The 26823-nt window shown below is 55.2% G+C and overlaps 2 protein-coding genes and 1 long non-coding RNA gene across 10 annotated transcripts in view; 1 reads left to right on the plus strand and 2 right to left on the minus strand.

The window, feature by feature from the left end:
* The window catches only part of KANK2 (KN motif and ankyrin repeat domains 2), a 25552-nt gene extending 5218 nt beyond the window's left edge, over positions 1 to 20334 (minus strand). Inside the window, exons 1-10 of one of the 4 annotated variants that reach the window (XM_059389047.1) lie at positions 20047 to 20122; positions 18594 to 18819; positions 17559 to 17673; positions 15893 to 17104; positions 4892 to 5059; positions 4701 to 4803; positions 3598 to 3837; positions 3041 to 3128; positions 2265 to 2484; positions 1386 to 1528 (exon numbers count right to left, since the gene is read on the minus strand). In XM_059389047.1, coding sequence (XP_059245030.1) covers positions 1386 to 1528; positions 2265 to 2484; positions 3041 to 3128; positions 3598 to 3837; positions 4701 to 4803; positions 4892 to 5059; positions 15893 to 17104; positions 17559 to 17595 — 2211 coding nt within the window. In that variant the 5' untranslated portion in view covers positions 17596 to 17673; positions 18594 to 18819; positions 20047 to 20122. Of the gene's footprint in view, positions 1 to 1385; positions 1529 to 2264; positions 2485 to 3040; positions 3129 to 3597; positions 3838 to 4700; positions 4804 to 4891; positions 5060 to 15892; positions 17105 to 17558; positions 17674 to 18593; positions 18820 to 20030; positions 20123 to 20241 lie in introns of those variants that run through there. The other 3 variants (XM_059389049.1, XM_059389048.1, XM_059389050.1) reach the window with 3 other exon arrangements.
* On the plus strand, positions 20168 to 26714 carry LOC132010998 (uncharacterized). Of its 2 annotated transcripts, XR_009402319.1 has the most exons (5): positions 20168 to 20252; positions 20867 to 21046; positions 23460 to 23895; positions 24736 to 24867; positions 25354 to 26714. It is a non-coding gene; the product is annotated as an uncharacterized LOC132010998 (long non-coding RNA). The 2 variants fall into 2 exon arrangements; XR_009402320.1 differs by lacking the exons at positions 20168 to 20252; positions 20867 to 21046 and adding an exon at positions 22765 to 22853.
* Positions 21016 to 26823, minus strand: part of DOCK6 (dedicator of cytokinesis 6) — a 40973-nt gene continuing 35165 nt past the window's right edge. For all 4 annotated transcript variants that reach the window (XM_059389041.1, XM_059389045.1, XM_059389044.1 and 1 more), the window contains 9 exons: positions 24922 to 25053; positions 24815 to 24829; positions 23388 to 23513; positions 23198 to 23287; positions 22638 to 22874; positions 22263 to 22406; positions 22074 to 22180; positions 21661 to 21822; positions 21016 to 21262 (listed from right to left, as the gene is read on the minus strand). In XM_059389041.1, coding sequence (XP_059245024.1) covers positions 21220 to 21262; positions 21661 to 21822; positions 22074 to 22180; positions 22263 to 22406; positions 22638 to 22874; positions 23198 to 23287; positions 23388 to 23513; positions 24815 to 24829; positions 24922 to 25053 — 1056 coding nt within the window. In that variant the 3' untranslated portion in view covers positions 21016 to 21219. The remainder of the gene's footprint in view (positions 21263 to 21660; positions 21823 to 22073; positions 22181 to 22262; positions 22407 to 22637; positions 22875 to 23197; positions 23288 to 23387; positions 23514 to 24814; positions 24830 to 24921; positions 25054 to 26823) is intronic.

The raw sequence follows: 26823 nt of genomic DNA on the forward strand, positions 1-26823 counted from the left end.
AATGATCCCAGCGTCCTGGGATCGAGTCCCACATCGGGCTCCTTGCTCAGCAGGGAGCCTGCTTCTCCCTCTGCCTGCCATTCTGTCTGCCGCTCTCTCCCCCTCTCTCTCTCTGATAAATAAATAAAATCTTTAAAAAAAAAAAGTTTTTTTTAAAATTAAGATTATATTTGTATTTTAGAGAAAGAGAGAGAAGGAGAGCAGAAGCAGAGGGAGGGAAAAGAGAGAAGCAGACTCCTTGCTGAGCAGGAAGCCCAACTCGGGACTCGATCCCAAGACCCTGGGATCACGACCTGAGATGAAGGCAGACACTTAACCAGCTAAGCACCCAGGTGCCCCTTAAGTAAACTCCACTCCCAACATGGGGCTCAAACTTAGGACCCCCAAAGCAAGAGTCACATGTTCTACCAACTGAGGCAGCCAGGTAGCCCTAAGTGGATAATCTTATGTATATTTCACCTCAGTTAAAATAAACTATTGACATTTTTTTTTTAAAGATTTTATTTATTTATTTGAGAGAGAGACAGTGAGAGAGAGCATGAGCGAGGAGAAGGTCAGAGAGCGAAGCAGACTCCCCATGGAGCTGGGAGCCTGATGTGGGACTCGATCCCGAGACTCCGGGATCATGACCTGAGCCGAAGGCAGTCGTCCAACCAACTGAGCCACCCAGGCATCCCTTGAAATTGTTTTTAATTAAGGAACTAAATCAACAGAAAAGCCAGCAATGAGGGTGCACCTTGGTGGCTCTGTTGGCTAAACACCTGCCTTCAGCTCAGGTCATGATCCTGAGTCCCAGGATCCAGGAATCCTGGAGTCTCAGGATTGCATCTGACATTGGGCTCCCCGCGCAGTGGGGAGTCTGTTTCTCTCTCTCCTCTCTCCCTCTGACGCTCCCCATGCTTATGCTCTCTCTGTCAAATAAATAAATAACATCTTAAAAAAAAAAAAGAATGGGTTTCTGGGGTGCCTGGGTGGCTCAGTGGATTAAAACCTCTGCCTTCGATTCAGGTGATGGTCCCAGGGTCTTGGGATCGAGCCCCGTATCGGGCTCTCTGCTTAGCGGGGAGCCTGCTTCCTCCTCTCTCCTTGCCTGCCTCTGCCTATTTATGATCTTTGTCTGTCAGATAAATAAATAAAAGCTTTAAAAAAAAAAAAAAAAAAAAAAAAAGGACTGGATTTCTAAAGCTAGACCATCAAGGTTCAAGTCCCACCTGTTCTAGTCTGGCCGTGAGAAAATGGGTGCCTTTCTGAGCCTTGGCTCCCTTGTCTGTGGAGCGGGGATTCTCCCCCAGGACACGGAATAAGATCACATGTGGGCTTGGTGCACACCCCGGACCCAGTGAGCGGGAAGGGCTGCCTGGGTCCACAGTACGGAGGGCTTGTACCTGGCTGGCTTTGGCATTGACGTTTCCGAGCCGGAAGAGCTGCAGGACCGTCTCAAGGTCCTCCTGGGTCTTCAGGGTGGCCAGGGCAGTGAGCATGATGGGGCTGTAGCCAGCACGGTTTTGCTTGTCCACCTGGCACACACCTTGGGGGGGATGACAAGGAGGACGCGGGACCTCAGACCCCAAAACTGAGGGGGGGCCCACGAGAACCAAGCAGCATCTCCCTCAGCGGCGGCCAGATTCCTCCCTCCTCTCACGTTGAGAGCCCCATTCTGCCCCAGCGCCTCCACCTCTGGCCACACGGCCCATTAGAGGAGGGACTTCTAAGGGGGAGACTGTGTCTGGTCCCTCAGCTTGGAGACACTGCCATGGGTACCCAGGTTTAGGGCTGATCACAGGGGTTGTTCTCCTCTACTGGTCTGGCAGAGCCAGTCTCCTTCAGCATGGCCTGTGTTTTCTCCATCAGATTGTGGGCTCGGCCTCCTTCATCAGTCTGGGAGGCTGTATCTTCCCTGTTAGGCCAGGGAGGGGCAGATTTCTCCCTGCCTGTTTGAGGACCGTGTACTTTTAAGTCCCAGATGGGAGGCTATGCCCTTTTCTCAGACCAGGGCTCCAGCAGTGTCACCTTCATCACACAGGGATTCCTGGGGGGAGGAGGGAACCTGAAAGGTGTACATGTTGTGCCTGAGGCCATGTGTGCTTTTTTCAGTTTGCTGGGGCTACGGGTAGGGAGGCTAGCGTCTCCCCCACCAGACTGGGACAGCAGCATCTCCCCCATCAGACGGGGAGGCCGGTGTGCTCAAGAGGACAGCTGGACCTCCGCCATCAGACCATCCAGGACGGGGGAGCATCCAGCCCAGCCGCCCCCGCCCCACTCACCGCTGTCCAGCAGCTGCCGCACCACAGGGAAGTTGGCGTGGGACACGGAGTAGTGCAGCGCCGTGTTGCCGTTGCTGTCGGCAATGTTGACCACGTAGTCCAGCAGGCGCGCCGACATGGCCCGGAAGGTGACCAGGTGGCGCCGCACGAGCTCGGGGTGGGCGTCGCTGCGGCAGGCCAGGCGCAGCCACTCCTGCAGCACCGTGGTGTAGGCCACTTTCTGGCCACAGTGTGGGGGGGAGGGGAGGGGCATGAGGGCGGCCGCAGCCTGCTCCCCACTGCCTCCCACCCCTGACAAAGCCCCGGGCGAGGAGTGTGGGTGTGGACACCCCCACCCTGAGCCACAGCCTCCAGGAGAAGCGGGAGCAGCCCCGCCCAGAGTCACCCCCAACCCCCTCCCAGACAAAGACTCTAAAGGGACTCCAGGCACCAAAGGCCCAGCTGTGCCCCCAGGGAAGGCGTGAACATCTCCATCCTGGTCTTCAAAGGCAAGTACAGGCCCCCGGGAAGAGACATGTGGCACTGCCTTCCCTCAAGCCCCCAAAACAACAGGAACCGGAGGTCAGGACTGCTGGCAGGCAACCATCCTCCGGCTCCTCCTGCCGCCCCGGCCCCTCTCCAGGGCCTGACTCCAGCACTAACCCCCCACTCCTTCCCGAGCTCTCGGCTTGGATCCTGGAGTCCCTGTGAGGCCGGCACAGGGAGATACTGAGGCTGAGAAGCTGTAGTGGGGCGGAAGGGGAGGAGGGGACCCCAGGCCCAGGGCCCCGCCGTACCAGCTCCCGCTCAGTCAGGGCATTGGGGTTCTCCAGGTACTTTTCCAGGGCCAGGCAGGCGGAGATGAGGTCGGGGCTGAGCTCCATCCTGCCAGGGGCAGATAAGAGAGAAGTTTACTTCCGGAGTGCTCACCTAGGCCTCCCAGCTGACCCCGACATATCCTAAGAGAAAGTGGACACGCAGGCTAACGTTTATTCCAAGCAGGCAGTGATGGATAGAGAAATCTTGGCCCGAGGGCAGATTGTTCACCAGGGGGAGAAAAGACACCAACGGGATAAGCAGGTGGGGCATATGTCCCAAAGACAGTGAGTGGCTTAAGGACAGACTTTGTCTGCCCCTTCAGTTCTAACTCCAACAGTCCAAACTACCCACATCAGGCCCTTTATCAAAGCCTGCAGACCTTCTGATGGCCAGAAGGAGAAAGTGCTGGTTCGTTAATTCAGACTAAGGTATGCATGACTGATGGGAAATACCCTCAGAGGGCACGAATGGTGAGATCTGAGGCGAAGGTCACCTACCTCACCCCCTCCGAGTCCCTCCCCCCCAGAAAACTGACCGGATCTCTTCCTCCGCACTCGCTCCCGCCGCTCCCTCCACCACGGGCAACTGCTGACTCTCCCCAGATGGCTGGCGCTCCTCCTGGCTGCTCTTGGCCACTGCCGTCCCCGAGGGCCTGAGCTGCGGGGCTTCGGCCACACTTGGGACCCTCTCCGCTGGCTCTGGGGCCTCGTTCTCTGTGCTCTCGTTGTCTGAGAAGTTCTCTGCCGTGCTGGAGTCCTCAGATGAGGACTCGTATCTGGGACGGAAGCACGGGCGGAGTGAGGAGACACCGCATGTGGGAAAGGACATGGGCTCTGAGCCCTTGACCTCTCCGCACCTTGGTTCCCCCAACTGTTAAACAGGTAACAGCCGCATGAGCCTCACAGGGCCTGGCGCACAGTAAGTACTCCAGAAACACTAGCTAGGGCTGCGACCGTGCTTGGGGTGGGAGGGGAGAAGTACTGCGCTCACCTTCTACTCCTTGACCCCTTATGCAGGTCTCACTGTGCCAGACCCTCACCCCACTGCAGACGGGTCCCTCTTGTGCTTCTTGCTGCCTCTGGACCACGTCTAGGCTTTGGGTCTGGCATTCAAGGTCCCCAGACTGTCCCTGTCTACCACTTCCTACACCTTTTGCTTCTCATGGATGTCACCGCTGCCTCCCCCGACAGCCTTCCAGGCTGTGGCCTCCACCGGGACTGCCCTCCCAACCCCCCTCTTCCCTCGGCTGGCTAGCTCCTCCCCTTCCCCAGCAGCCTGGGGCCTCCGAGCGTCCCCATCGGGGCTGAACTGCGCGCCAGTGCCCGAGGCCCCACTGGACCAGGAGCTCCATCAAGGAAGGAGCCGAGCCTGGCATCTTAGGAGGACCAGTGCGGAGCAGCAGCCACCACACAGGCTTGGGGGTGCCTACTCCCAGTTGCTGTGTGAGCTCCAGCAAGGCATCCAGCCCTGTGTGCCTCAATGTCCCCAAATGTCTACAGCGCCTTGGTTAAAGGAGTGAAGCGATGTCCGGGGCCTAGAGCGGGGCACGTTCTTGGATATGAAAAACCAAGGAACCAACAGGAGGGCAGAAGCTGAGGAAAGGGTGGGAGCGAGGGGTGGGGGCGGGGCTCCTCTCACCCCCCATTGACCCCCACAAACTGCAGGCTCCTCTGGTGGGCCGCGGCGTCTGCGGGCTCTTCTTTGCGCTTCATGATGGACCGCACACCTGCTGGGGGCTCGCCTGGGGAGGATGGGGGAGGCGCGTAAGAATCTCCCAAAACCAGGCCCTGTACCCGCCGGGCCCGTCCCCTGCGGCCACCCTCACTCACCTGCGCCCCCCGCTGCCTCTGAACCGCGCGGGGCCGCGTGCCTGGTGGACTCTGTGTCAGCAGGCCCGCGGGCGCCCACTCCGCCCGTGCTCTTCTCAGGCTGCGCTGGGGGGTTCGCCGCCACCCCTGGGGGTGATGAGGAGGCCTCTGCTGGATCCTGCGGGAGCCCTGCAGGGGCAGGAAGAGAGGTGCTCACTGTGGGTAACCCCCGCAGTTAGAGCTGCCTCCTCGGGGTCACATGCCCTGGGCCAGGCGCTCAGAGGGCTGAGGCTTGGGTGCTTCCATGAGTCTTCCCCACCCACGAGATTCTTGTTACAGATAAAGGAAACTGAGGCACAGAAGGTTGCCTGAAGTCACCCAGTGAATGAGCAGCAGAATCCGATTCCAACAGCAGTCTCTTGCCTGCACTGGCAGCTGGTCAGGGACAGGGAGGACACTGTGACTCTACAGTCCTGGCTGTGGCCCAGCACCCCCCACCCCCCCCATCACACTGAGTGCTGTCTGGAAACAAGCTTTTATCAGAGCCAGACTCCCCGTCATGGTAGGGACTCAATTCTCCCATGAACAAGCTGTGTGACCTCAGGTAAGGCGCTTAACCTCTCTGTGCCTCAGGAGAATGACATGTTCTCCATCATAGTGGTGTTGTGCAGACTGAAGACAAAATGTCAGGGGGAAAGGAGGCTCAGAACGATGCCTGTAACATCAATAGTGCTCAAGGATCATTTGTTAATTCAAGAGAACTGTAAGCACTACTTTCTTAAGATTTATTAGTATTTCTTTTTTTTTTTTTAAAGATTTATTTATTTATTTGACAGAGAGAGATCACAAGTAAGCAGAGAGGCAGGCAGAGAGAGAGAGAGGAGGAATCAGGCTCCCCGCCGAGCAGAGAGCCCGATGTGGGACTCGATCCCAGGACCCTGAGATCATGACCTGAGCCGAAGGCAGCGGCTTAACCCACTGAGCCACCCAGGCGCCCCTTGATTTATTAGTATTTCAACAAAAGCAACGCTGTGTTATAGATATCACCGCTCCCTTCTGAATTTGGAAGCTAGTAACACTATAACAATCAGGAAAAAGAAACAATAAGGGTTATTAGGAAATAAATGCTTTTTAAGATTTTATTTATTTATTTGAGAGAAAGTGAGCGAGAGATGAGCAGGGGGAGAGGGAGAAGAAGATACCCCACTGAGCAGGAGCCGGATGCGGGGCTCGATCCCAGGACCCTGGGATCATGACCTGAGCCGAAGACAGACAAGTAACCAACTGAGTCCCCCAGGGGCCTCAGAAAATAAAAATTAAAGGCCCACCCAGGTAGGGGTGCCTGGGTGGCTCGTTTGGTTAAGTGTCTGATTCTTGGTTTCAGCTCAGGTCATGATCTCGGGAGTCATGGGATTGAGACTCGGAGTGGGATCCGAGCTCAGTGCAGAGTCTCTCTCTCTCCCTCTGCCCCTCCCACCTCACTCCGAGGAGCATGCCTGCTCACACTCACTCTCTCTCTAATAAATAAATAAAATCTCAAAAAACAAACAAAAAAAACCACCCCACCCAGGTAATTTTCAGTCTGGGAAGATGAAAATATTCTGGAAATGGAGGGTGGGGACGGTCACGGAACAGTGTGAATGTGCTTAGTGTCACTGAACCGGACACTTGAAAATGCTGAGATGGGGGCGGGGCGCCTGGCCAGCTCAGTCAGTGGAGCATGGGATGCTTGATCTCAGGGTCATTAGTTCAAGCCCTACGATGGGCATGGAGCCTGCTGAAAAAAAATAAAGATATTAAAATAAAATGGTTAAGATGGTAAGTTTTATATGATGTATATACATTACCACAATTTGAAAAAACCACCCAGGTTTTTTCAGGTTGAGCAGAGGACAAAGGTGACTCTGTGGGCACTAGGTCCCAAGGGTGCTCATTGCCCATGTGGGAGTGGGGGGGTGGCAGGGACAAGATCCCCAACCTGGAGCCAGGAACAGAGGTGCCACTATGAGTGGCTGTCCCCATCTCAGGGCCTGCCTCAGGTTCCCCCAGGCCACGTGTGGCTAGCGTGTGCCTGTTTCCCCCAGGACATCTCATTTCTACCCTTGGGCATGCGCTCTGTGAATGAGTTCCTTTAAATTCCCTTTAAAAGTTACACTTTTTTTTTTGTTTGTTTTAAGATTTTATTTCTTTATTCGACAGACAAAGATCACAAGTAGGCAGAGAGGCAGGTAGAGAGAGAGGAGGAAGCAGACTCTCTGCGCAGCAGAGAGCTCGTTGTGGGGCTCGATCCCAGGACCCTGGGATCATGACCTGAGCCAAAAGCAGAGGCTTTAACCGACTGAGCCACCCAGGTGCCCCAAAAGTTACACCTTTTTTTTTTTTTTGGCACAGTGAAGACTTTTTCAAGTTCATGACCACTGGAGCTAAGAGCAGAGAGAGCCAACAGTCGGCACAAGGAAAGCATGAAGAACAGATGAGACACAGCCACAGACAGTCGATGGCGCCCAGCCCAGGGCGTGGTGGGCCCTGCTGGCTTCCAGAACCGTAGCCCAAGCCCCTGGGGGGAACCAGACACACCCTGGGGTTTTTCTGTGACTCTCCTGATTTCTTTTTTAAACTCTGTCAATAAATTCACATCCAACCAACCAACAAAACGACTCTGGGGCCAAGCAGGCTGTGTCAGGAGACACACAGGCCAGTTCCCGGTCTGGGTGATTGGCCCCGAGCTCCGGACTCCTAATTCCAATACCTGCAAGGTCCTGCGTTCTGCGCGGTGAAAGCAGCCAGTCACAAAAGGACAAATAAGGCAGGACTCCACTTATGACTCCACTTATGTGAGGTCCTTAGAGGAGTCGCAGTCACAGAGACAGGAAGTGGATGGTGAGCGCCAGGAGCCGGGGGAGGGAGCGGGGAGTCAGTGTTTAATGGGGACAATTTCAGTTTGGGAAGATGGAAAAGCTCTGGGGACGGATGCTGGTGACAGTTGCACAACAACGTGAATGTACTGATGCCACCGGACATTTGAAAGTGGGTCACGTGCTCAGTTTAATGTTATATGTATTTTACCACATTTTTTTAAAAGTGAAGGGGGAAGGAAAAAAAAAAAGAAATAGAGCAAACCAGAGCCCCTTCTGCCTCCAGGGAAAAGCAGGCCCTTGTCTGGAAAAGCTTGGACAGCTCCTTCCAGTGCGAGGAGTTCAAAGTCAGATGCTAACGCTAAAACAGCAATAACAATAATAAAACCGATCACAGGTATTAGTGTCATTCTACGAAGGAATGAGGCAAAGAGATACCACAGTTTCCACGGAAGAACTGAAGTCCACGACTAGCTAAGACAACTTTACCCAAGAGGGCAAAGATGGGGAAGCTGACTGAGGAGAGAGTAAGCCATTCCAAACAGCCACAAGGGCCCACACAGCATGCACTGCAGAGGGAAGAAATGTGCCCAAGGAGCAAAGGCCAGAAGGCCTGACCCAGGCCCCAGCTGAGGGAAGCTGGGGTTAAGACAAAGGGGCTTCCACAAATTGGTGGGAAAGGTGGCCTCTGGGGTGTGACGCTGGGAAAAAGCAGCTGATTCGACCCAGGAAAAACCAAGCTGGATCCCTACCTCACACCTTAATGCAAAAACTCTGAAGGATCAATGTAGCTACCGGATGAAAATGTAACAAAGTATTGGGGGCCTCAGGAGGGGGAAGATTCCTTCAAAAATTCCTCAAAGAGGGGTGCCTGGGTGGCTCAGTGGGTTAAAACTTCTGCCATCGGCTCAGGTCATGATCCCAGGGTCCTGGTATCCAGCCAGGTCGGGCTCTCTGCTCAGCAGGAAGCCTGCTTCTTCCTCTTTCTCTCCCTGCTTCTGCCTACTTATAATCTCTGTCTGAAAAAAAAAAAAATCCTCAAATATGGGGCACCTCCATGGCTCAGTCTGTGAGGTGTCTGACTCTTGACTTTGGCTGGGGTCATGATCTCAGGGTCATGCGGTCCTTGAGCCTACTTAAAATTCTCTCTATCCATCTCCCTATTCCCTGCTCACTCTTCCTAAAAACAAACCAACCTCAAACTACATATGAAAAATACAAGATGATCTCACTCACATGTGGAGCTGGAAAAAACCAAACTCCTAGATGCAGAGATCAGAACGGTGGTTTCCAGAGACAGGGGGGTGAGGAAATGGGAGAAGGGGGTCAAAAGGTAGAAATTTCCAGTTATGAGATAAATAAATCCTAGGGATGTCCTATCCAGCATGGAAACTCTGTGAGCTGACAGATGTTAACTAAACTTACTGTGGTCATCACTTTGCAATATATACAAATATGAAATCAGTATTTGTGTACCTTGAATGGGTACAATGCTACATGCCAATTTCATCTCAATGAAACCTAAAAAAAATTTTAAAAATTAACTAAAGAAGAAAAGAAAAATACGATGGGCTTAACTGTATCCGACATGAAGATTTCTACTTCATAAAACAAAAACAGAAACAGAAAAACAACCCTCACAGACAAAATTAAATGACAGAACAGTACACGCTATAGGACGATATTCACAATGCCAGAAATGACCAAGGGATTATCTTTTACAATGAGACTCAATAAATTTTTTCTGTAAGGGACCAGACAATAAATATTCTCAATTATGGAAGCCAGAGGGTCTCAGTTGCAAAAGTAGCCCTGGGCAGTATGCAAATCAGCGGGAGTGGCCAAGTCATGATAAATTTAAATTCCATATAATTGTGCTCATGTCACAAAATGTCCTTCCTTTCCTATTGTTCAACGATTTAAAAACATAAAAACCCCTTCTTTGCTTGGGAGTCTATAAAAACATGCAATGGGCTGGATTTGGCCCAAAGGCTGTGGTTGCCAACCTTGATTCTAGAATATGCCAGAACTTTTCAAAATCGCCCGAGGAAAAACGGACAAAGGCTAAAAGTAAGTGATTTGCAGAGGAATCTTATTAAACGTGTATGGTGATGCCAAATCTTACCAAAAATAATCAAAGAAATGCACATTAAAACAAGGAGATACCACTCTGCGCCAGCGTCGATGGGCAAAACATAAGAGAAAACTTCGCACTGGTAGGTATGTGGGGGAAATGGGCACCTTGGATCCAAGCGTGGGTGATGGGTGTGTGGACAGGGAGAGCTTTCCCAGAAAGGATCAGACAAAACGTGGAGTGAAGTGGTGAATTCCCTGTGATTCAGCAACCCCAGGGGAGGCGACATGTGCAGATAACGCGGTCACGGCTCACGACAGCCAGGAACTGAAAGTCACCCACGTACCCACCAAGGGGGCACAGAGAACAAAAGCGTAGCATACACCTAGGACAGAAGGCTACACGATCATTACAAGGGGCTCAGTGGGTAAAATCCTCTGTTTTCTGCTCAGGTCATGATCTCAGGGTTGTGGGATTGAGCCCCGCATTGGGTTCTCTGCTCAGCAGGGAGCCGGCTTCCTCCTGCCTCTCTTGCCTACTTGTGATCTCTCTCTGTGTGTCAAATAAATAAATAAAATCTTTAAAAATAAATAAATAAGTAAATAAAAAATAAAAAAACAAGTAACAAGCCCGAGGTAGTAGCATCAGGGTGGAGAGTTCAAAAAGAGAGAGAGAGAGAGAGAGAGGAAAAAAAAAGAAACGGCAAGATTTTTCCTTCGGAAATCACAATACCATTTTAGGAAATCAAGCATGCACAGAGCATATTTTTCAAGGACACTGAAATGTCTAAATAAGCTTCTGGAAGGTGGATTGCAAGGAATGATAGTACACGGGCTGTGGGGGGGTGTGGGGAGTGAGAACAGCAGAGAGCTGGGGTTGGCCAACGACGGACCGTGGGCACCATTTCTGCATTTTTGATGGTTGGAAAAAAACAATGAAGAATGCTCTCTGGGACATGTGAAAATTACATGAAACCAAATTTCACACAGCCACGTCTGTTCCTTTATACATTGTCCAGGCTTACGAGCTACACAGAACTGAAGCACTAAACTCATTAAAATGCATACATGAAATATGCAAAAAATAAGCTCTTGGCAATTAAAAAAAAAAAAAAAGAAGAAGCAGCAAGCAGAATTGAGCCATTCTAACAAAGATCAGGCAGCCCACGGAGCTGAAAATATTTACCGACCCTCCACAATGAGGGTGGAAGGTGAAGGTAGAAAAAAAATCAAGTTAAAACGAGAGAGCTGGGGCGCCTGGGTGGCTCAGTAGGTTAAGCCGCTGCCTTCAGCTCAGGTCATGATCTCAGGGTCCTGGGATCGAGTCCCACATCGGGCTCTCTGCTCAGCAGGGGGCCTGCTTCCCTTCCTCTCTCTCTGTGATCTCTTCCCTTCCTCTCTCCTACTGTGATCTCTGTCAAATAAATAAATAAAATCTTTAAAAAAAAAAAAAAAGAGAGAGAGCTGGTGTGCACAGACCGAGGGAGCTGGTCGCCGTGAGCTGAAGAATTTAAATGAACTCGGTTTGGGCCTCCTTTGGGCCGAATGAAATTCTTTTTTTTTTTTTTTAAGATTTTTATTTATTTATTTATTTGACAGAGAGAAATCACAAGTAGATAGAGAAGCAGGCAGAGAGAGAGAGGGGGAAGCAGGCTCCCTGCTGAGCAGAGAGCCCGATGCGGGACTCGATCCCAGGACCCTGAGATCATGACCTAAGCCGAAGGCAGGGGCTTAACCCACTGAGCCACCCAGGCGCCCGGGCCGAATGAAATTCTTAAAAATGTAAACCACTCAGTCACCCAGTGTGGGAAAGGAGCGAGGCCACAGGGGTACAAAGCAAGTTGGCAATAATCATGGGCCTCAGAAATAGTCCTCCAGGGGCCAGTGGGTGGCTCAGTTGGTTAAGCGTCTGCCTTGGGCTCAGGTCATGATGGGATCGAGCCCCCTGTGTGGCTCCTTGCTCAGCGGGAAGCCTGCTTCTCCCTCACCCTCTGGCACTCTCCCTGCTTGTGCTCTCTGTCAAATAAACAAATAAAATCTTTTTTTTTTTTTTTTTTTTAAGATTTTATTTGTTTATTTGAGAGAGAGAAGGAGTGAGAGCACAGGCAGGGGGAGTGGCAGAGGGAGAGGGAGAAGTGAGCTCCCTGCTTTACAAAGAGCCCAGTTTGGGGCTTGACTCCAGGACCCTGGGATCAGGACCTGAGTCGAAGGCCAATGCTTAATCGACTGAGCCACACAGGTGGCCAATAAAAAAAAAAAAAAGTTTGGGACACATGGGTGGCTCAGTTGGTTTAGCATCTGCCTTGGGCTCAGGTCATCATCTTCTCAGGGTTCTAGGATCAAGTCCCACATCAGGCTCTTTGCTCAATAGGGAGCCGCCTTCTCCCTCTACCTGATGCTCCCCCTACTTGTGCTCTCTGTCTCTCTTTCTGTGACAATTAAATAAATAAAATCTTAAAAAAAAAAAGAGCTTTTCCAGAAACCTTCCCAGAGAAAACAGGAGATGTGAGGGTTTTCTGCGTAACACGGATGATAATGACCTCCGCGGCTGCCCAGTAAATGCGGCATCCCAGGAATTTTTAATGAGAAGTAATGCCTTTGGGATCATGTTAAATCCAAGAAACCAAAGGCGAAGTTTGAATCCTGGCTTCAGGAACAGTGGGCAATCACTCTGGGCCTCCATTTCCTCATCCCTAAAATGGGGATGAAAATACCACCCACCATGGCCTCCAGGTGCCTTGGGGGAGGTAAATGAACTAAAATATGAAAAGAGCGTCTAAAAATGCTCAGGCCCCCTAGGGAGGCTGCCTAACTGCTTTTTCAAAGTCAAATAATGCAAGACAACACACTCCATCACTATCGGTTCCCTGTTGCTGTTGAAAAATACGTATTATTTTCTGCATTAAAAATTTCAGAAGGAGGGACGCCTGGGTGGCTCAGTTGGTTGGACGACTGCCTCGGCTCAGGTCATGATCGAGTCCCGCATCAGGCTCCCAGCTCCATGGGGAGTCTGCTTCTCTCTCTGACCTTCTCGCTCATGCTCTCTCTCACTCTCTCTCAAATAAATAAATAAAATCTTAAAAAAAAATTTTTTTCAGAAGTTAAGAGTAAGTGCTGACAACAGCTGTGTCTGGGCGGTGGTGGGTTTATGGGGGTTTTGCTTTGTGTTCCAGATTTTTCTGTCACTTCCCAAACTTTCCACAAAGAATATGAACTGCCGTCACAGGAATGTTTTGAATGGAAGCAAAGTACATTTCAAAGCCTCCGAGCCCCCCCCCCCCCCCTGGGCATGCCCAGTGGCCCCTTCTCCCAGTGATCTGCTGGGGGTGTCCTTGGAAGGTGGGGGGATGGGACTTGCTGAGGCCTCCAGGCCTCTGCCCGCCCAGCCCGACCCACCCTTGTCAGCCTAGGGGGAGGGCTGCTTCTCACCCTCCCCTCCCTTCCTTGGCAATGAGGGAATTCTAGATGGCAGAGAAGGTCTCCTTGCCGCCTCCTCCAGGGAGTACTCCCGGATCTACCCATCAAGCTGGCCGACCTAAACCCACAGTCCAACCGTTTGTCAAGTTCTGTACTATCTAATCTCATTTTTCACAGGGCTTCGCCCCAGTCTGCAAGCCCTACAGGACCCATCTCTGATACTCCACTACCTCTGGACCTCGCTTCTCTGGCCTCATCCCACTCCACCTGCTTCCACACCGTGATGTGCTCCAGCCCCTCCTCACTTCAGGACCTTTTGCCCCTGCTGTGAACACTCTTCTTCCCACCTCTGTGCCAAGGGTCTGCCTCTTCTCTTTCACGTCTTGGCTCCAAGAGCCAACAGCCTGACGCCACGGAACACGCGATAGAAACACACGCATTATACCTCGAGCTGATCTGGTGACACTGGGCTGTCATGACCCCCGATTTGCAAATGAGGCACACGGAGGTCAAGTAACTGGCTCAAGGGCACAGAACTCGGGAGCAGGGAAATCAGAACTAGAGCCCCGGCCGCCAACCCATAGAGTGCTGCCTGGCCCGTGAGCCTGCTTCATCTACCTTCAAACACATTGTCTCTGAAATGATATTTCTTCACTTATTTATTACAGGGCTTCTCTTGCTTACCGTACAGCCTCTTTTTTTTTTTTTTTTTAAAGATTTTATTTATTTATTTGGTAGAGATCACAAGTAGGGAGAGAGGCAAGCAGAGCGGGGGGGGGGGAGGGGATGCAGGCCCCCTGCCGAGCAGAGAGCCCCACACGGGGCTTGATCCCAGGACCCCGAGATCATGACCTGAGCTGAAAGCAGAGGCTTAACCTACTGAGCCACCCAGGTGCCCCGTACAGCCTCTGTCTTTTTCACTGTTGCGTTCCCAGTGAGTAGAAGAGTGTGGCACACAGCAAACGTTCGATGAAAGTCTGCCGAATGCGAGGACACTGAAATGAACCAGCACACTCCAGTTCGTCCCCAGCAAAACAGAGACTGGGACTGGCTGCAGCAAGGACTTAAGTGACACACATGGAAGAACTTTGGGGGGCAGCAGCCTGCAGAGAGACACTATTTATGGGTGTCCTACAGGTAGGGAGTCCCATGGCTGCCTGAGGCGGCATGTCTGGAATGAAGGCTGCCTCTCAGAAATCCCAAGGCTGAGCTGGGCAGGGCCCTTGGCTGGGGGCCAGAGTCAAAGGGCCGGGGTGTTTGCGATGGACACAGAACAGAGGAGTGGTGTTTGGAGCTGGCCAGGAACATGGAAAAGCAAGAAAACACAGCTGGGTCCCCACCCTCCAGCTTGTGCCCCGGGGTCCTGCTGTGGGGCTCTGACATTGGAGATTGGGATGAGGACCTGAGCCTTACCTCTCAGCCCTCTGTAGGTTCAGGCTGACCTCAGTCTAGATCCTGGCTCAGCTGCTTCCTGACTGTGTGACCCAGGGCAAGTACAACTTTTCCCTGAACCTCAGTTTCCCCAGCTAGAAGCAGAATAGGCCTGAAAATTATCAACAGAAAAAGCAACGAGCAGGGACTGGGGGTTCACTGTGCCCGGTAATCCAAAGAGTCCTGGAGGTGGGGACTATCGCTACACTACTTTATAGACAGGAAAGCTGAGGCTCAGAGAGGTGAAGTCCCTCACCTAGGGACTTCACCTAGTCCCTACATCAAGAAGTAGAATCTGAACACAGGTGGCTTGAGTATAAACCCCATACTCTTCAGCCTTCCACAAGTGAAACCCTTACCACAGCACCTGGCAACAGGCTAGCACTTGATAAAGAACAGCTGTCATTATTATGAATCATTCCAACAGCTTCTCCCAAAAGCCTAAGGGTGGCAATAGTAGGGCAGCTGTCATATTGCAGATCCCACATCCTCTTTCCTGGCATGAGGACTCAGCACTTCCTCTGGGAGGGGGGGCACCCTTTTGTTCCCTCAAAGGCCACAGGACTTGGGTGGAATGCCTCTACCCCTAGGATCTGGGGTTGGGCAGTGAGGGACACCGTGACTGGTTCAGGGACGGGCACATAACTGCCACCAGCCAATGAGGGGCACCCATGGGATTTTTTTATTGGCATTATTTCGACTGAGAGGCTCACTTTCCACTGATATGGAAGGACAGATGCCTGGAGTGGTGGGGCTACTTTCACTCACCTGATAAAGAAGACCCCAAGGTGCAGAGAAGAGAGTTAAAGATCCTTGATGATACTGAAGCACCTAGATCCAGCTATACCTGAAGCTGTCTCTAAGTTACATGAGTAATACTTTTCCTTTTCATTACCTACACTAGTCTGAAATTGGTTTCCGCCATTTACTAAATAAATTGGGTGAGCTTTTTGGCCCAACAAACCAACAGTCTTAGGGACCCTCTCTCAAATACTTCCTGTTTTCTGGATACGTACAATGTACTAGACACGAAAATGCACACTTAATCAGATACCGATTTTTCTGCATGCTTCCCTACAGCCCAGAATTAGTGGCAAGCTGTCCCCTTTTTTGCAGGTGAAAAAACAGAGGCTCTGAGAGCCAGAGTGGTTGGTCTGATGGAAGGCCGCGGCTGGGGTTAGACCATGGCATTCATAGGAACAAAGACGACATCTCCACCATCCTCCCCCCATCCACTATGGCTCACCTGCCATCCTATCACAGCTTCGTTCCGTGATGCTGATCTTCTTCACCAGGTGGATGTTGCCAGTGGGCGCAGTGGATGCTGGGAACACTGTCTCTACCACCTCATGGCTCCGGAACACAGCAGGGCTCTCGACCCCTCCAGATGTCACCAGGGACCGCAGCCCTGTCCCATAGGGCTCCAGACTCTGAGCGCGCTGTGCAGGGGCCCCAGCAGCCGTACTGGCCACCACTTCCACCTCCCGAGGGCCCTGTATCACCCGGACAGTGTCCACGCGGATGGGGCTGTCTGGTGGGGGCCGGGCCTGGGGCTGGCGGTCAGCCTGCCGAGCCTGAGCTGCCTGCAGCTCTTGGAGTGCTTTCTTGAGCTGGGTCTCCAGCACGGCGACCTTGGCGGCAAGGGCTGCCTCCCCGTCAGGCACCCCCAAGTCCCGTTCCCGGACCCAGGTGCCCACGCTCCGGGTCTCGAGCATCACCGGGTCCTCGGAGGGCTCTGGGAGGTCCAGGCAGAGCTCGCTGCGGGCTCGGGCCCCCGTGGGATGGCCCAGGAACTTCTGGCTCTTGAGCTGTACTGTGAGCTGCCGCTTCTCTTCCTGCAGCACAGAGAGCTTCACCTGGAGCACGGGGATCAGCTTCACCTGCTCCTCCAGCTGCCGCAGCTTCCGCAGGGCACCTGCCATCTGCTCCCGCACGTGGGCCAGGTGCCCGGCGCTAGGAGGCACAGGTGTGGACAGTCCCGAGCCCCGTGGGGTCGTCGGTGGCAGCCCCACACCCACCAAGGAGCTCGTGGAGCCTGCTGCGCTGGGGGTCAGGGAGCCCAGGCCGGCGGGCGCGGCTGCCTGGTCCTCCAGGCGGCGACGGGCATCCAGCAGCGTGCGCTCCACACGCGGGTTGAAGCCGGCTCGGGTCTCCAGGGCGCCATACTGCGGGTAGAAGCCTCGGCCACAGTAGGAATAGGCCGAGTGGCGGCTGTCCCCGCTAGCATTAGAGCACAGAGACTCGGTGGATGTCCACCAGGAGCCGGGACCCCGGGGCAGCGAGCCGAGGCGGGGCCGGCGCTGCACAGCCACACGCCGGAGCGTGTGGCCTTTCTCGATGTCGTCCACGTACTTGAGGAAGTCCAGGTCCAGGCGGTAGCCGTAGGGAGTCTCCACGGAGTATGGTGGGTCAGGATCCTTGGCAGGGAAGGCAGGCGGGGAGGCTGGGCCGGGGGTTCCTGGGGCGTGAAGAAAGACCACAGCCTCTGAACATGGCTGTCCCCTCCTCAGGGCGAAGACTCACATCCTGGGGAGGGTCCGGGCCTCTTTGCCCAAGGGATGGGAGCCCACTGGGTGCTCAGCTATGACTCCAGGGTCAGCACAAGGCCCGGTCACCTCCTTGGAAACCCTCAGGGCAGGCCCGTGCCTCCTCCCTCCACAGCCCCCATGGGGACCCATCTCTACCCCCATCTCTCTACTTCGGACCCGCCCCTTTCCCTGAAAGACTGTCGGCCCCATCAGCCCCTGTGGGCAGAGCCAACCCTCATTCAGGCCCTCAGGGCAGGGCTGTGCTCTATCCTCAATACCCACCTCCCCACACCCCCTCCCCCCGAGGCTGGGCCATATCCTTCCCCCAGGCCCCCAGGCAGGGCCCTTTCTCGCTGAGTCTCCTGACCTGGGAAGGGGCCTGACCTGGGAAGGGGGCCGGAACGTGTAGGACTTGGGCCATCCTCTCTTCTGCAGACGTTCCTCAAGAGTCCCTTGGGGCCTATGACTCAGATCACCTGCAGCGCGGGCTGAGGCAGACCTGGGGAGAGCAGATATGAGCCTGAAGTCAGGGGGAGTCTGCGGGGGGAAGGGGGGCGGGGATGGAGCTACCCCTCCCTCACCCCCCCCCAATGCATAGGAACACACTAGCTGGGCTTCTGGAAAGGGGTTTGGGGGGGGAGGGTCCCTGCGGCCTGGAACAAAGAAGCCAAACCTCCCTGCCGCCGGCACATCTGTCCGGCCCCTGGACAGGCTCCAGCTGTTCCCACAGCCCCGCCTCCACAAGGCCCTGGGCTGGGGGGCCCCAAGCCCGACAGGCCCCACCCTTCCTGCACCCCTCCTCTCAGCCCAGGCCAGAAGCTGGCTACAGGGACAGATGGAGGCAGAGGTGGGCAGGGGACTGGGGCACTAAGTGGGAGACAGTCTTCCTGCAAGGATCTGAGAACATGGAGAGACAGGGGCGCAAGGAGAGATGGGGCTCAGGGTAGGGGACCCCAAAGCAGAGCGGGGTCAGGCCAGCCAGAGTGGGGGCGGTAGGGAAAGTTGGGGGGAGGCAGTGAGGAGCAAAGCCTTTCCTCTTTATGGAAACAATTTTCTCTAAAAATAAACAGTTTCGCTGCCGGGCTACACGAGAACTTCCTGCCCCCCCAGGATGCGTCCGGCTCGGGGGCGCAGCAGGGATAGAAGGCCGAGTGGTGGCCAGGGAAGTCATGGGGGTGGGTGGGGGGGAGGAAGTAAGAGAGGGTGCCTGGAGGCTGCGAAAGGGAGGGACAATCAGAGCCTCTCACTAACCCCTCCTCAGCCCTGGAGGCCAGCCAGGACCCCTTTGTCCCCAACACTCAGCCTGAGCTTGGCCAGTCCTTTCTGCTGTCTGACCTCTAGCTGCCCTGCTCCAGAGGCCCCAGCCCATCCCACCAAGGAGGCCCCTTCCTGGTCTATGGGTGCCAGGGCAGTGGGTACCTGGGAGGACTGGCCAGGCAGGGCACCTGCCGGGCATGAAGGCGGGGCTGGGGCTCCAGGGGCGGCCAAGCTTGTCCTGTCTCACACCCTGCTCGCCTCTTGCTTAGTCTGTCCACATCTCTCCACGTCTCTCCGCGTCTCTCCGCGTCTCTCCACGTCCCTCCACGTCCGTCTTGGTCTCGCTCCACTTCTCTCTCCCTCTGTCTCCACGTCTGTCTTTCAACGCCTGAAGCACAGTCACCAATTGTATGAAATTCAGTTTTCACCTGCTTGGAGGTTCACCCCCTACACACCAGGAAGTGATCAAAAGTATTTTCTGGAGACCTGAGAGAGACTGGCGGCAGGAAGAATTCGAATAGCCCGTGGTGGCCCCTGGAGGTGAAAAGCGGCCAATGAGAGTAATAACCGTAATAATCCTCCAGCCACTGATCTGATCACAACATTCTCATCAGGCCCCCGTCTCGGAGGCAGAGAAATGTCCAGTGACTTGCCCAGGATCATCACAGGAGGAAGTGGCTGGGTCTGAACTTGAACCTAAGCTTGGCAGATTCCCCACTGCCAGGGCCACACAACCCTCACCCCCAACTCCACATCCCTCTGCCCATCTCCCACCGAGACTGAGGTCTGAGGGTATCCAGTCATCTGACCACCCTCTATGTGCTAGGATGACGGCAGGTCTAGAAAGCAGATGGAGGTGAGGAGTGTGGCAGCTGAAGTCCCTCTCCCTGTATGGGACCCTAAGGGTACAGAAAAGGAAACACCGGGTAGGAGAGATGGAGAAAAAGGGAGGCGGGACACTCCAAGAGGGGACACGGAAAGAGGCGCGGGGTCCCCGGTGGGTCTGAATGTCCCGCGGGGTCTCCCAGAAGCCCTTCTTCCCAGCCAAAGCCTGACGTCTCTGGGGTCTCCCCGCCCCAAAAATGGGGGCAAGGGTGGCCCCGCCCCGTGCCGGGGGGGCGGGGCCTGCGGGGTCCCGGGCTAATGGCAAACAGCTGCCGCTCCCCACGCCGGCCCAGCAGCCAGGCCGAGGCCCAGCCCGGCCGGACGCCCGGACGCCTTCCCGCCGTCTGGGGCCTGGCTCGGCTCGGGCGCCGAGGAGGGCGAGGGGGGACAGAGCGGGGCTAGAGAGATAGACAGGAGGACCGAGATGGGAGAAAGAGGCAGAAGAAGGGCAGTGATGCGGGAAAGGGGCTGGGCGAGAAGTACAGACGGAGGAGGATGCGGCCGGGGGAGAGAAGCAGGGACGGAGTCAAAGACGGGGAGGGGACAGAGACGCGGGGAACCAGACATTCAAAGTACGAAAAGTTTGGACTTAGACGGTGGAGTTGGAGGCAGCGGCTCTTAGAGAACGGCGAGGTCGCCGCGCCCCGGGATTGGGGGTGGGTGGGATGGGGAACCACGCTCGAACCCCGAAGCGGACTCGAACCCCGACCCAACCTCACTCAGGTCCTACCCGCCTCGCGCGCTCCGGCCGCCGCCGTCCCTGCGTCCCGCCGCCCGTGCGTCCTCCGCGCGCCACCGCCCGGCCGCCCGGCCCTCGGCAGTAGCTCCGCCCCCGCCCTGCCCCCTCTGGGCCGGCCCCGCCCCCAGCCGCCCGGTGTCCCGGCCGAGGTGGAGGGTGGGGGATGCCGGGAGAAGGCGATCGCACCTGGACCGCAGGTGTGTGTGTGTGTGTGCGCGCGCGCGCAAGGGGTCTGGGTCTGGTGTGGTCCTTTCGCTCCTCCTCCCGGAGTCCCAGGGGCACGGTCCCCGCCACCGCTGCAGCTGGGCGCTGCGGGGGGCGGGAGGGGGCGGGGCTGGCCGAGGCCCAGCTCCGGGAGGGCTCGGGCGGTGGCGGCGGCGGGAGGTCACCCCTCCCCCCACCAACCCGCCGCCCGAGGGCTGGAAGCGACCCAGCCCAGGCCTGGTACGGAGTGGTGGCGTGACTGCCGCGGGGTGGGCAGTGGGGCTGGGTCAGTGCGAGGCTGCGCAGGGAATGGCTAAACCGGACGTGGGCCCCAGTCCCCACCAAGCCTCTGCCTGCCTGGTGCCTCAGTTTCCCCACCTGTAATACGGGGTTAAGAATGCTTTCTACCTGATAATGGCATTGAGAAAATTCACTAACTAGGAGGCAGGGGCCTAATGGAGGTCCCTCAGGCAAAAAGGCCCCATAAATGGGTGGCTTTTTAGGAGCCATTTAGTGCAGGGCTGAGTACTGGCCCAAGGGCATAATTAATGGTACTATTATTCCCCATGGGGATGTGACATTATTTGTGTGTTGCTTTCTCTACCAGAATGTCAGCCCCAGGAGGGCAGGAATTTGCATCTGGTGTCACTGCGGTGTTTCCCGCACCCAGTGAAGTCTCAGAGTCTGTCAAAGATCAGGGTGTGTGGATAAACATTGCGCCCCTGACCCAGCTCCCAGGATTCACATCAAACAGGCTGCTTATGAAAACCACTTTAAATTAGAAAAGGTAAGAGGCATCAGTGCACACAAATGGGAACAGAGAGAGGAACAGAGGGCCCAGCCCCATGTGAATATGACCACTCCAGAGCCCAGTGCGCAGCTGGGGGAGAATCCCAGGAAGGCATGGCAGTGGAGGCCAGGGTGATGGTTCTTCTGGGTGTGGCTTCAGGCCACCTGGGCTCAGAGGTCCGCTTTCCGGAAACTCGCTCTGTTCAAGGAGTTCCTGGGGGAGGGATGAGGTGGGTCAACATGGCCAACTCCATAGTACTCCTCAGCCTCCCCAACCCCCTTCTAAAGATCCTTCTAGGGATTCTGATCCTTTCCCATCCATTTTGCTCTGGCCATGAGTTCACAGAATCTCTTTTGGAATCTTCCACCAAAGCTAATAATTGTGCCCATTTTATAGATGTGGAAATCGCGGCCCAGGAAGGTGAAGTTGCATGTCTGGGAAATGACCTAGCTAGGATTCCCAAGTGGCTACCAGGAGCCTGCCCAGCCTGCATGCGTGTCCCCTACACATGCCCATGCCGTGAGCATGCGTGTTGACAGGCATGTGTAGGACAGCACCCGTTTGTGCCCGCCTCTGCCCTCTCGATGGCTGGGGGAGGCCGGGTCAGGCACCTGAGGCCCGCAGTGGTGGGTGCCAGCAGCTGGGGCAGGCGCTGGGTGAGCAGCGGCTGCAGAGCCTCCCGCAGGCGGGCATAATTCCGCTCTAGCTCCCGGTGGTACTCCTTCTGGTCGGGTCCTATCAGGGCCTTGTTCTTCCGCAGGGCATCCTCGCACCTGAGAGACAGATGGCAGAAGAGGCTCAGGGGCTGGAAGTCAGGAGAAAGCAAGCCTGGAGAGGTGGGGGGCGGTCCAGGCACGGGGACAGGGGTGGCAGGAGCTATAATGCAGGTCTGCTAGGTGGAGGAAACTTCAGGAGAACCAGAGAGGCGGGAGCGCCATATTGGACATCCGGGCTACAGAGAGGCAGTATGACGTCAGGAAGGCCAAGAGCCCATGGTTGGGGGGCTCGGAGGGGTCAGGCCTACTTCTTGCAGAAGTCCTTGAAACAGAGCCGCAGCTTGTTGTGATGCCTGAAGAGTTTGGGGTCTTCTGGGATCTCTGCCAAAAATACCTGGGCCACCTCCAGGGGTCCCTGCCAGGTGAGAGGGGCTCATGAGGGTGTCTGCATGGCCCCGGGGGTGCCTCGGATGGCCTGCCCGCCCCACCGGCTGTACCTGGTTCACCGTGGGCCCCACAGAGCCCTGTAGCACCATCTGTAGCATCTTGGCATCGGGCGGGTCCTGCTCGGTGGCGAAAGCCAGCTCCCGTGTCTTCTTCTGCATGTCCTCGATGGCCACCTCCACCGGTGTCAGCACTGTCTGTGGGGAGGGAGGCCGGGCGGTTGGCAGGCACTGGCTGCGGCCTGCAGATGTCCTGACCCCAGCCAGCCTAGGGCAACCTGGCCCCCTGCTGGGGGTGGAGAGGGCTTCCAAGAGGCTGTGTCATGAATAGGGCGTGGGGAGTCTGCCTGCCTGGGTCTGGGTTAACCGGGCCTCCCCTGATCTTGGGTCAAGGCCTTTCCCCTCCCAGGGTCCGGGGCCTCTGCCCACCTCCTCCCGGTGGCACACGCGGATTCGTGTCTTGATGTAGGGGAAGGCGTGGTCCGTGCTGAGCAGGGTCTTGCGTTTGTGCTGTTCCGGCAGCTCCCCATGTGCACGGCCGTCGGGTGTGAAGGGCGTGCAGAAGAGGAAGGTGCGCAGCCCGTAGTTGCGGTCGAAGTAGGTCACCCGGTCCTTGAGCTCGTAGGTGTCGAAGTGCGGTTCCACGTAAGTGATCTGGATGTAGGCCTGGGACGCGGGGCTCAGGTATGAGGCTCCCACAGCCCCAGTACACACACTTGGGGTTTGCCAGCCTCCCTGCAGGGCCCCATCGCTGGAGAGAGGGGATTTGGACCTCCTTGGGTTTGGGAGCTTTAAATCTGGGGTTCCCACAGCTCCCAAAGCCTCGATGTTCGAGAAACTTCCGAGAAAGAAGGATTTGGGGTTCCCCAGGGAGATAAGCTCTGAAGTGTGCCAGGGATAGGATTTGAGGGTCCCCAGGAAGTAGTGCTTTTGAGTCTCCCTGAAGATAGGATTTGGGGGTTCCCGGGATGGTCAGGAGCCCTCCTCACCTTCTGTGGGTCAAGCTTGGTCTTGTCCACGGGGTTCGAATCTTTGACAATCTCGACCACGTCCTCCCCAAACCTCTCCGTGTAGAACTCCTGGGGACACGGGGCTGACTTGGGGCCGCAGAGGAACAGCAGCCCCCACGCCGCCCCAGCACAGCCCAGTGCCCGTCTACCCCCTACCGCCGGGACGTGCCTCCAGCCGGTGTGAGATCTCAGCCAACTTGGTGATGGATGGCTCCTTATACACAAACTCCTGCTCGTCCAGGTCGCCAAAGCGGGCACCATAGAAGCCCACGCGGAAGTACGTCCCAAAAACGCGCTGCATCTGTGAGAAGGGGAGCTGTGGCCCGGGACGCCTCTCTAGAGGTCCCCTTGCCTTGGGGATGCATGATCCTGAGCCCCATGGGCCAAAGAGGTGGGCAGGGCCAGGGAAACCCTAAGAACATTCGGTCATAGGCATAGTCGGGGGGCCCCTGAGACCCAGACAACAGCTAGCTGCCCACACCCTCCCTCTTTCTCCCCACCCTTTGTTCCCTGGCTCCCCCAAATCTTTGTTTTCGTTCAGCACAAGCCCCTGCTTTCTGACTATCCCTCTCGTCCCATGCAGTTCTTCAGAGTCTGGATCTCAGTATGAAATCAGGACTACGGCTCTATTGCTTACCACTGTGTCCTCAATGCCTACAGGGCTGGGTATACAGCAGGTGCTCAATAAATGCTTAAGTGGTTGAGGAAATGCACAGCCCTCTAGGACAGAGGCTCTGTCTCCCTAGTTCCAGGGCACCCCCCTTCCCAACCAGGTATACCACCCTCTGCCAGAAAGGAAGAAGGTAGCTCCGTGTTCACTCACCAAGGCCGATCCAGGCAGAATGGGGCGGGCACAAGGGTATTGGTAGGGAAGGGAGACACAAAGTCATGGGAGAGGTCAGAGGTAAGAGCCCCCAACCCCCAGGGTCCTGGTTATGCTGCCCCAGGAGTACCATTCTTCGGGCAGAGGCCAGAGATCCAGGGAAGGAGGGGACCTGCCCATCCTACCCGGCCCCCACCCAGCCCTCCCATCTTGGCTCTGGGTTCCTGCCTTCTTTGGCCAGAAAATTCTCCCCAAACTAGGAGATGCCTAAAAATAGACCCAAGTGGGGAAGAGGCGGGAGAGGGGGAGCACGAGATGGAAATGAGGAGCAGAGATCCTGGGAGAAGCTGGGGGAGACCGTGAGAGACAGAGACCCAGAGAACCAGAGAACCAGAGAGAGAGAGAGAGAGTGTGTGTGAGCAAGACATGGAGGCAAAGAGACAGGGAAAGAGATCACAAGACAGAGACAAGAAGGAACACAGAGACAGACAAGAAGAGAGTCAGAGCCCCCCCTCACAGGCAGTGACCAAGCTGGCCCTGCCCGAGGGAGGGGTGTCTCTGGAGAGCTCCCAGCTGGGTGAGTCACAGGCTGCCCTCGGGATCTGGGGTAGGGAGGGGACCCTGGGGGAAGCAGAGGGTGCGTCACTGCCCACTGAGCACCAACCCCTGTGGCCAGGCAGCTATGTTCCTCCAGCACCCTCTGGTGGTCCCTGACCACTGCTGACCAGCCATCATGGGGGCCCCAGAGGCAGGTGGCCACTGGGCTGACTCACCTCCCAGCCGGAGCTCTGTGGGGGAGAGAAGGATCAGCATCAGCTGAGCTGTGGTAAGACGGGAGGTGGGGCCAAGGGCAGGGTCTGGGAGGGCATCCTGGGCCCACCTGGTGCATGATCTTGGTGAAGGCCTCCTGCAGTTTGCCATGAACGGCAGCCAGCTTCTTGTAGTCTCGGTGGGCTTCCAGGATGGGGATAAGGGTCTTGTAGACCTCGTTCACTGCCTCGTAGAGCCCGCCCTGGTGGTGGGGGCACATCAAGATTCCCAGCATCCTCCCTAGCTCTCTCTCCTGCCTGGCACAGCCCACCATCTGTACAACTACCCATGCTCTAGAGCTCCATCTTTCATCACCTACTCCAGGAAGCCCACCCTGACCACCCTGCCCTCGATAGGACACCAGTCTTTCCACTCAACCCCCACAGATCCCTAAATGGTCTCTACCTTGCTTACTACGGACCGGGTGCTGTGTACATCTGTATTTTACCCATGTTCCTTCATCTGTGGGAGGAGTTTGTTTTGTTTTGTTTTCCTTTCTCAGAGGGAAAACTAGAACTCAGAGACATGGCTCCCCAGGGCCAGGACCTGAACACCAGCCCTTTTGGTTTGGTGCCCAAGACCTCCACACCCAGCTACCTCCTGGGACATGGTAATGGCTGCTCCTAAGTGCCCCTGACCCACAGCTGGTACCAGCATCGAGCCGGGCACACACCAGACACCCTGGAACATTTGGTGGCCAACTGTGAGCGGTCTGTGTCTACTGTCTAATTTATTCCCAAGGCTTTTGTTTCTGAGCCTTTAACACAATGACTATAATGAAAACCCCACTATTGGGGCTGGCAGCATAGAAAAGATTTCTCTCTGGAAAACCTGACCTTGAATCTGAGCAGGGCTCTGGATCTGATCACCAGTTCCCATAAACACGGGGAAGTGAGGAACAGGTAAAGCAACACCACTGGATGCAGCCAGAGCCCTGGCTGGGCCAGAAAACCCCTTGGAACAAAGCCGAGGTCCCAACAAGTGAAATGCAGGGGAAAATCCAATTGATTTCACTCAAGCAAGCCAACTGGAGAAAACCTTTTTAGAGCAGTGGACAATACAACACCTGGGCTTCAACCTATTAAGGGAAACATTAAAAACCCTATTGTAAAAAGTGGGGAACTGATGCCCTCTCATTCTTGTTTTCTTTCTTTGATTCAAAGAGCCTTAAGAGACTTGTCAGTCACAGCCACTGTGAGTTTTTACATGAATTCTGATCCGAACAAATCAATTGCAAAAAGAAAATGGTTTCGAGATTGTCAGAGACATCTAAGCGCGGACTGGTATTAAAGAGTTGCATAAACGATTTCATCAGGAACAACTGAGTGGTGGCTCAGTTGGTTAAGCTGCTGCCTTTGGCTCAGGTCATGATTCCAGGGTCCTGGGATCGAGTCCCACATTGGGATCTTTGCTCAGTGGGGAGCCTGCTTCTCTCTCTGTCTCTGCTTTCTTGTGCTCTCTTTTTCTCTGACAAATAAATAAATCAATAAAATCTTTAAAAAAAATAAAAAGGATTTCATCAGTGAGGCCGCACAGAGAGGTACTGTACAGGTGACAGTGTGAGGGGTAGGGTTTGTTTTAAGCTGGAACTTCTCTGACTCCCAACACACACAGGGATCTCTGAGATCTTGTTGAAATATAGGGTTCAGAGGGTTGGAGGGCCCAGGACTCTGCATTTATAACAAGCCTCCAGCCGGTAACCATGCTGCTGGTCCTTAGACCACACTGAGTAGGCAAGGTTTGGAAAGAAAAAAAAACAATGGGCACCTGGGTGGCTCAGTGGGTTAAGCCCTGGGTCATGATCCCAGGGTTTGTGGGATCGAGCCCCGCATCAGGCTCTCTGCTCAGCGGGGAGCCTGCTTCCCTTCCTTTCTCTCTGCCTGCCTCTCTGCCTACCTGTGATCTCTCTCTGTCAAATAAATAAATAAATAAAATCTTTTAAAAAACAAAAAACAAAACAGCTGAACGGTCA

This window comes from Mustela nigripes, chromosome 2 (genome assembly GCF_022355385.1).
Source record: "Mustela nigripes isolate SB6536 chromosome 2, MUSNIG.SB6536, whole genome shotgun sequence".
NCBI lineage: Eukaryota > Metazoa > Chordata > Mammalia > Carnivora > Mustelidae > Mustela > Mustela nigripes.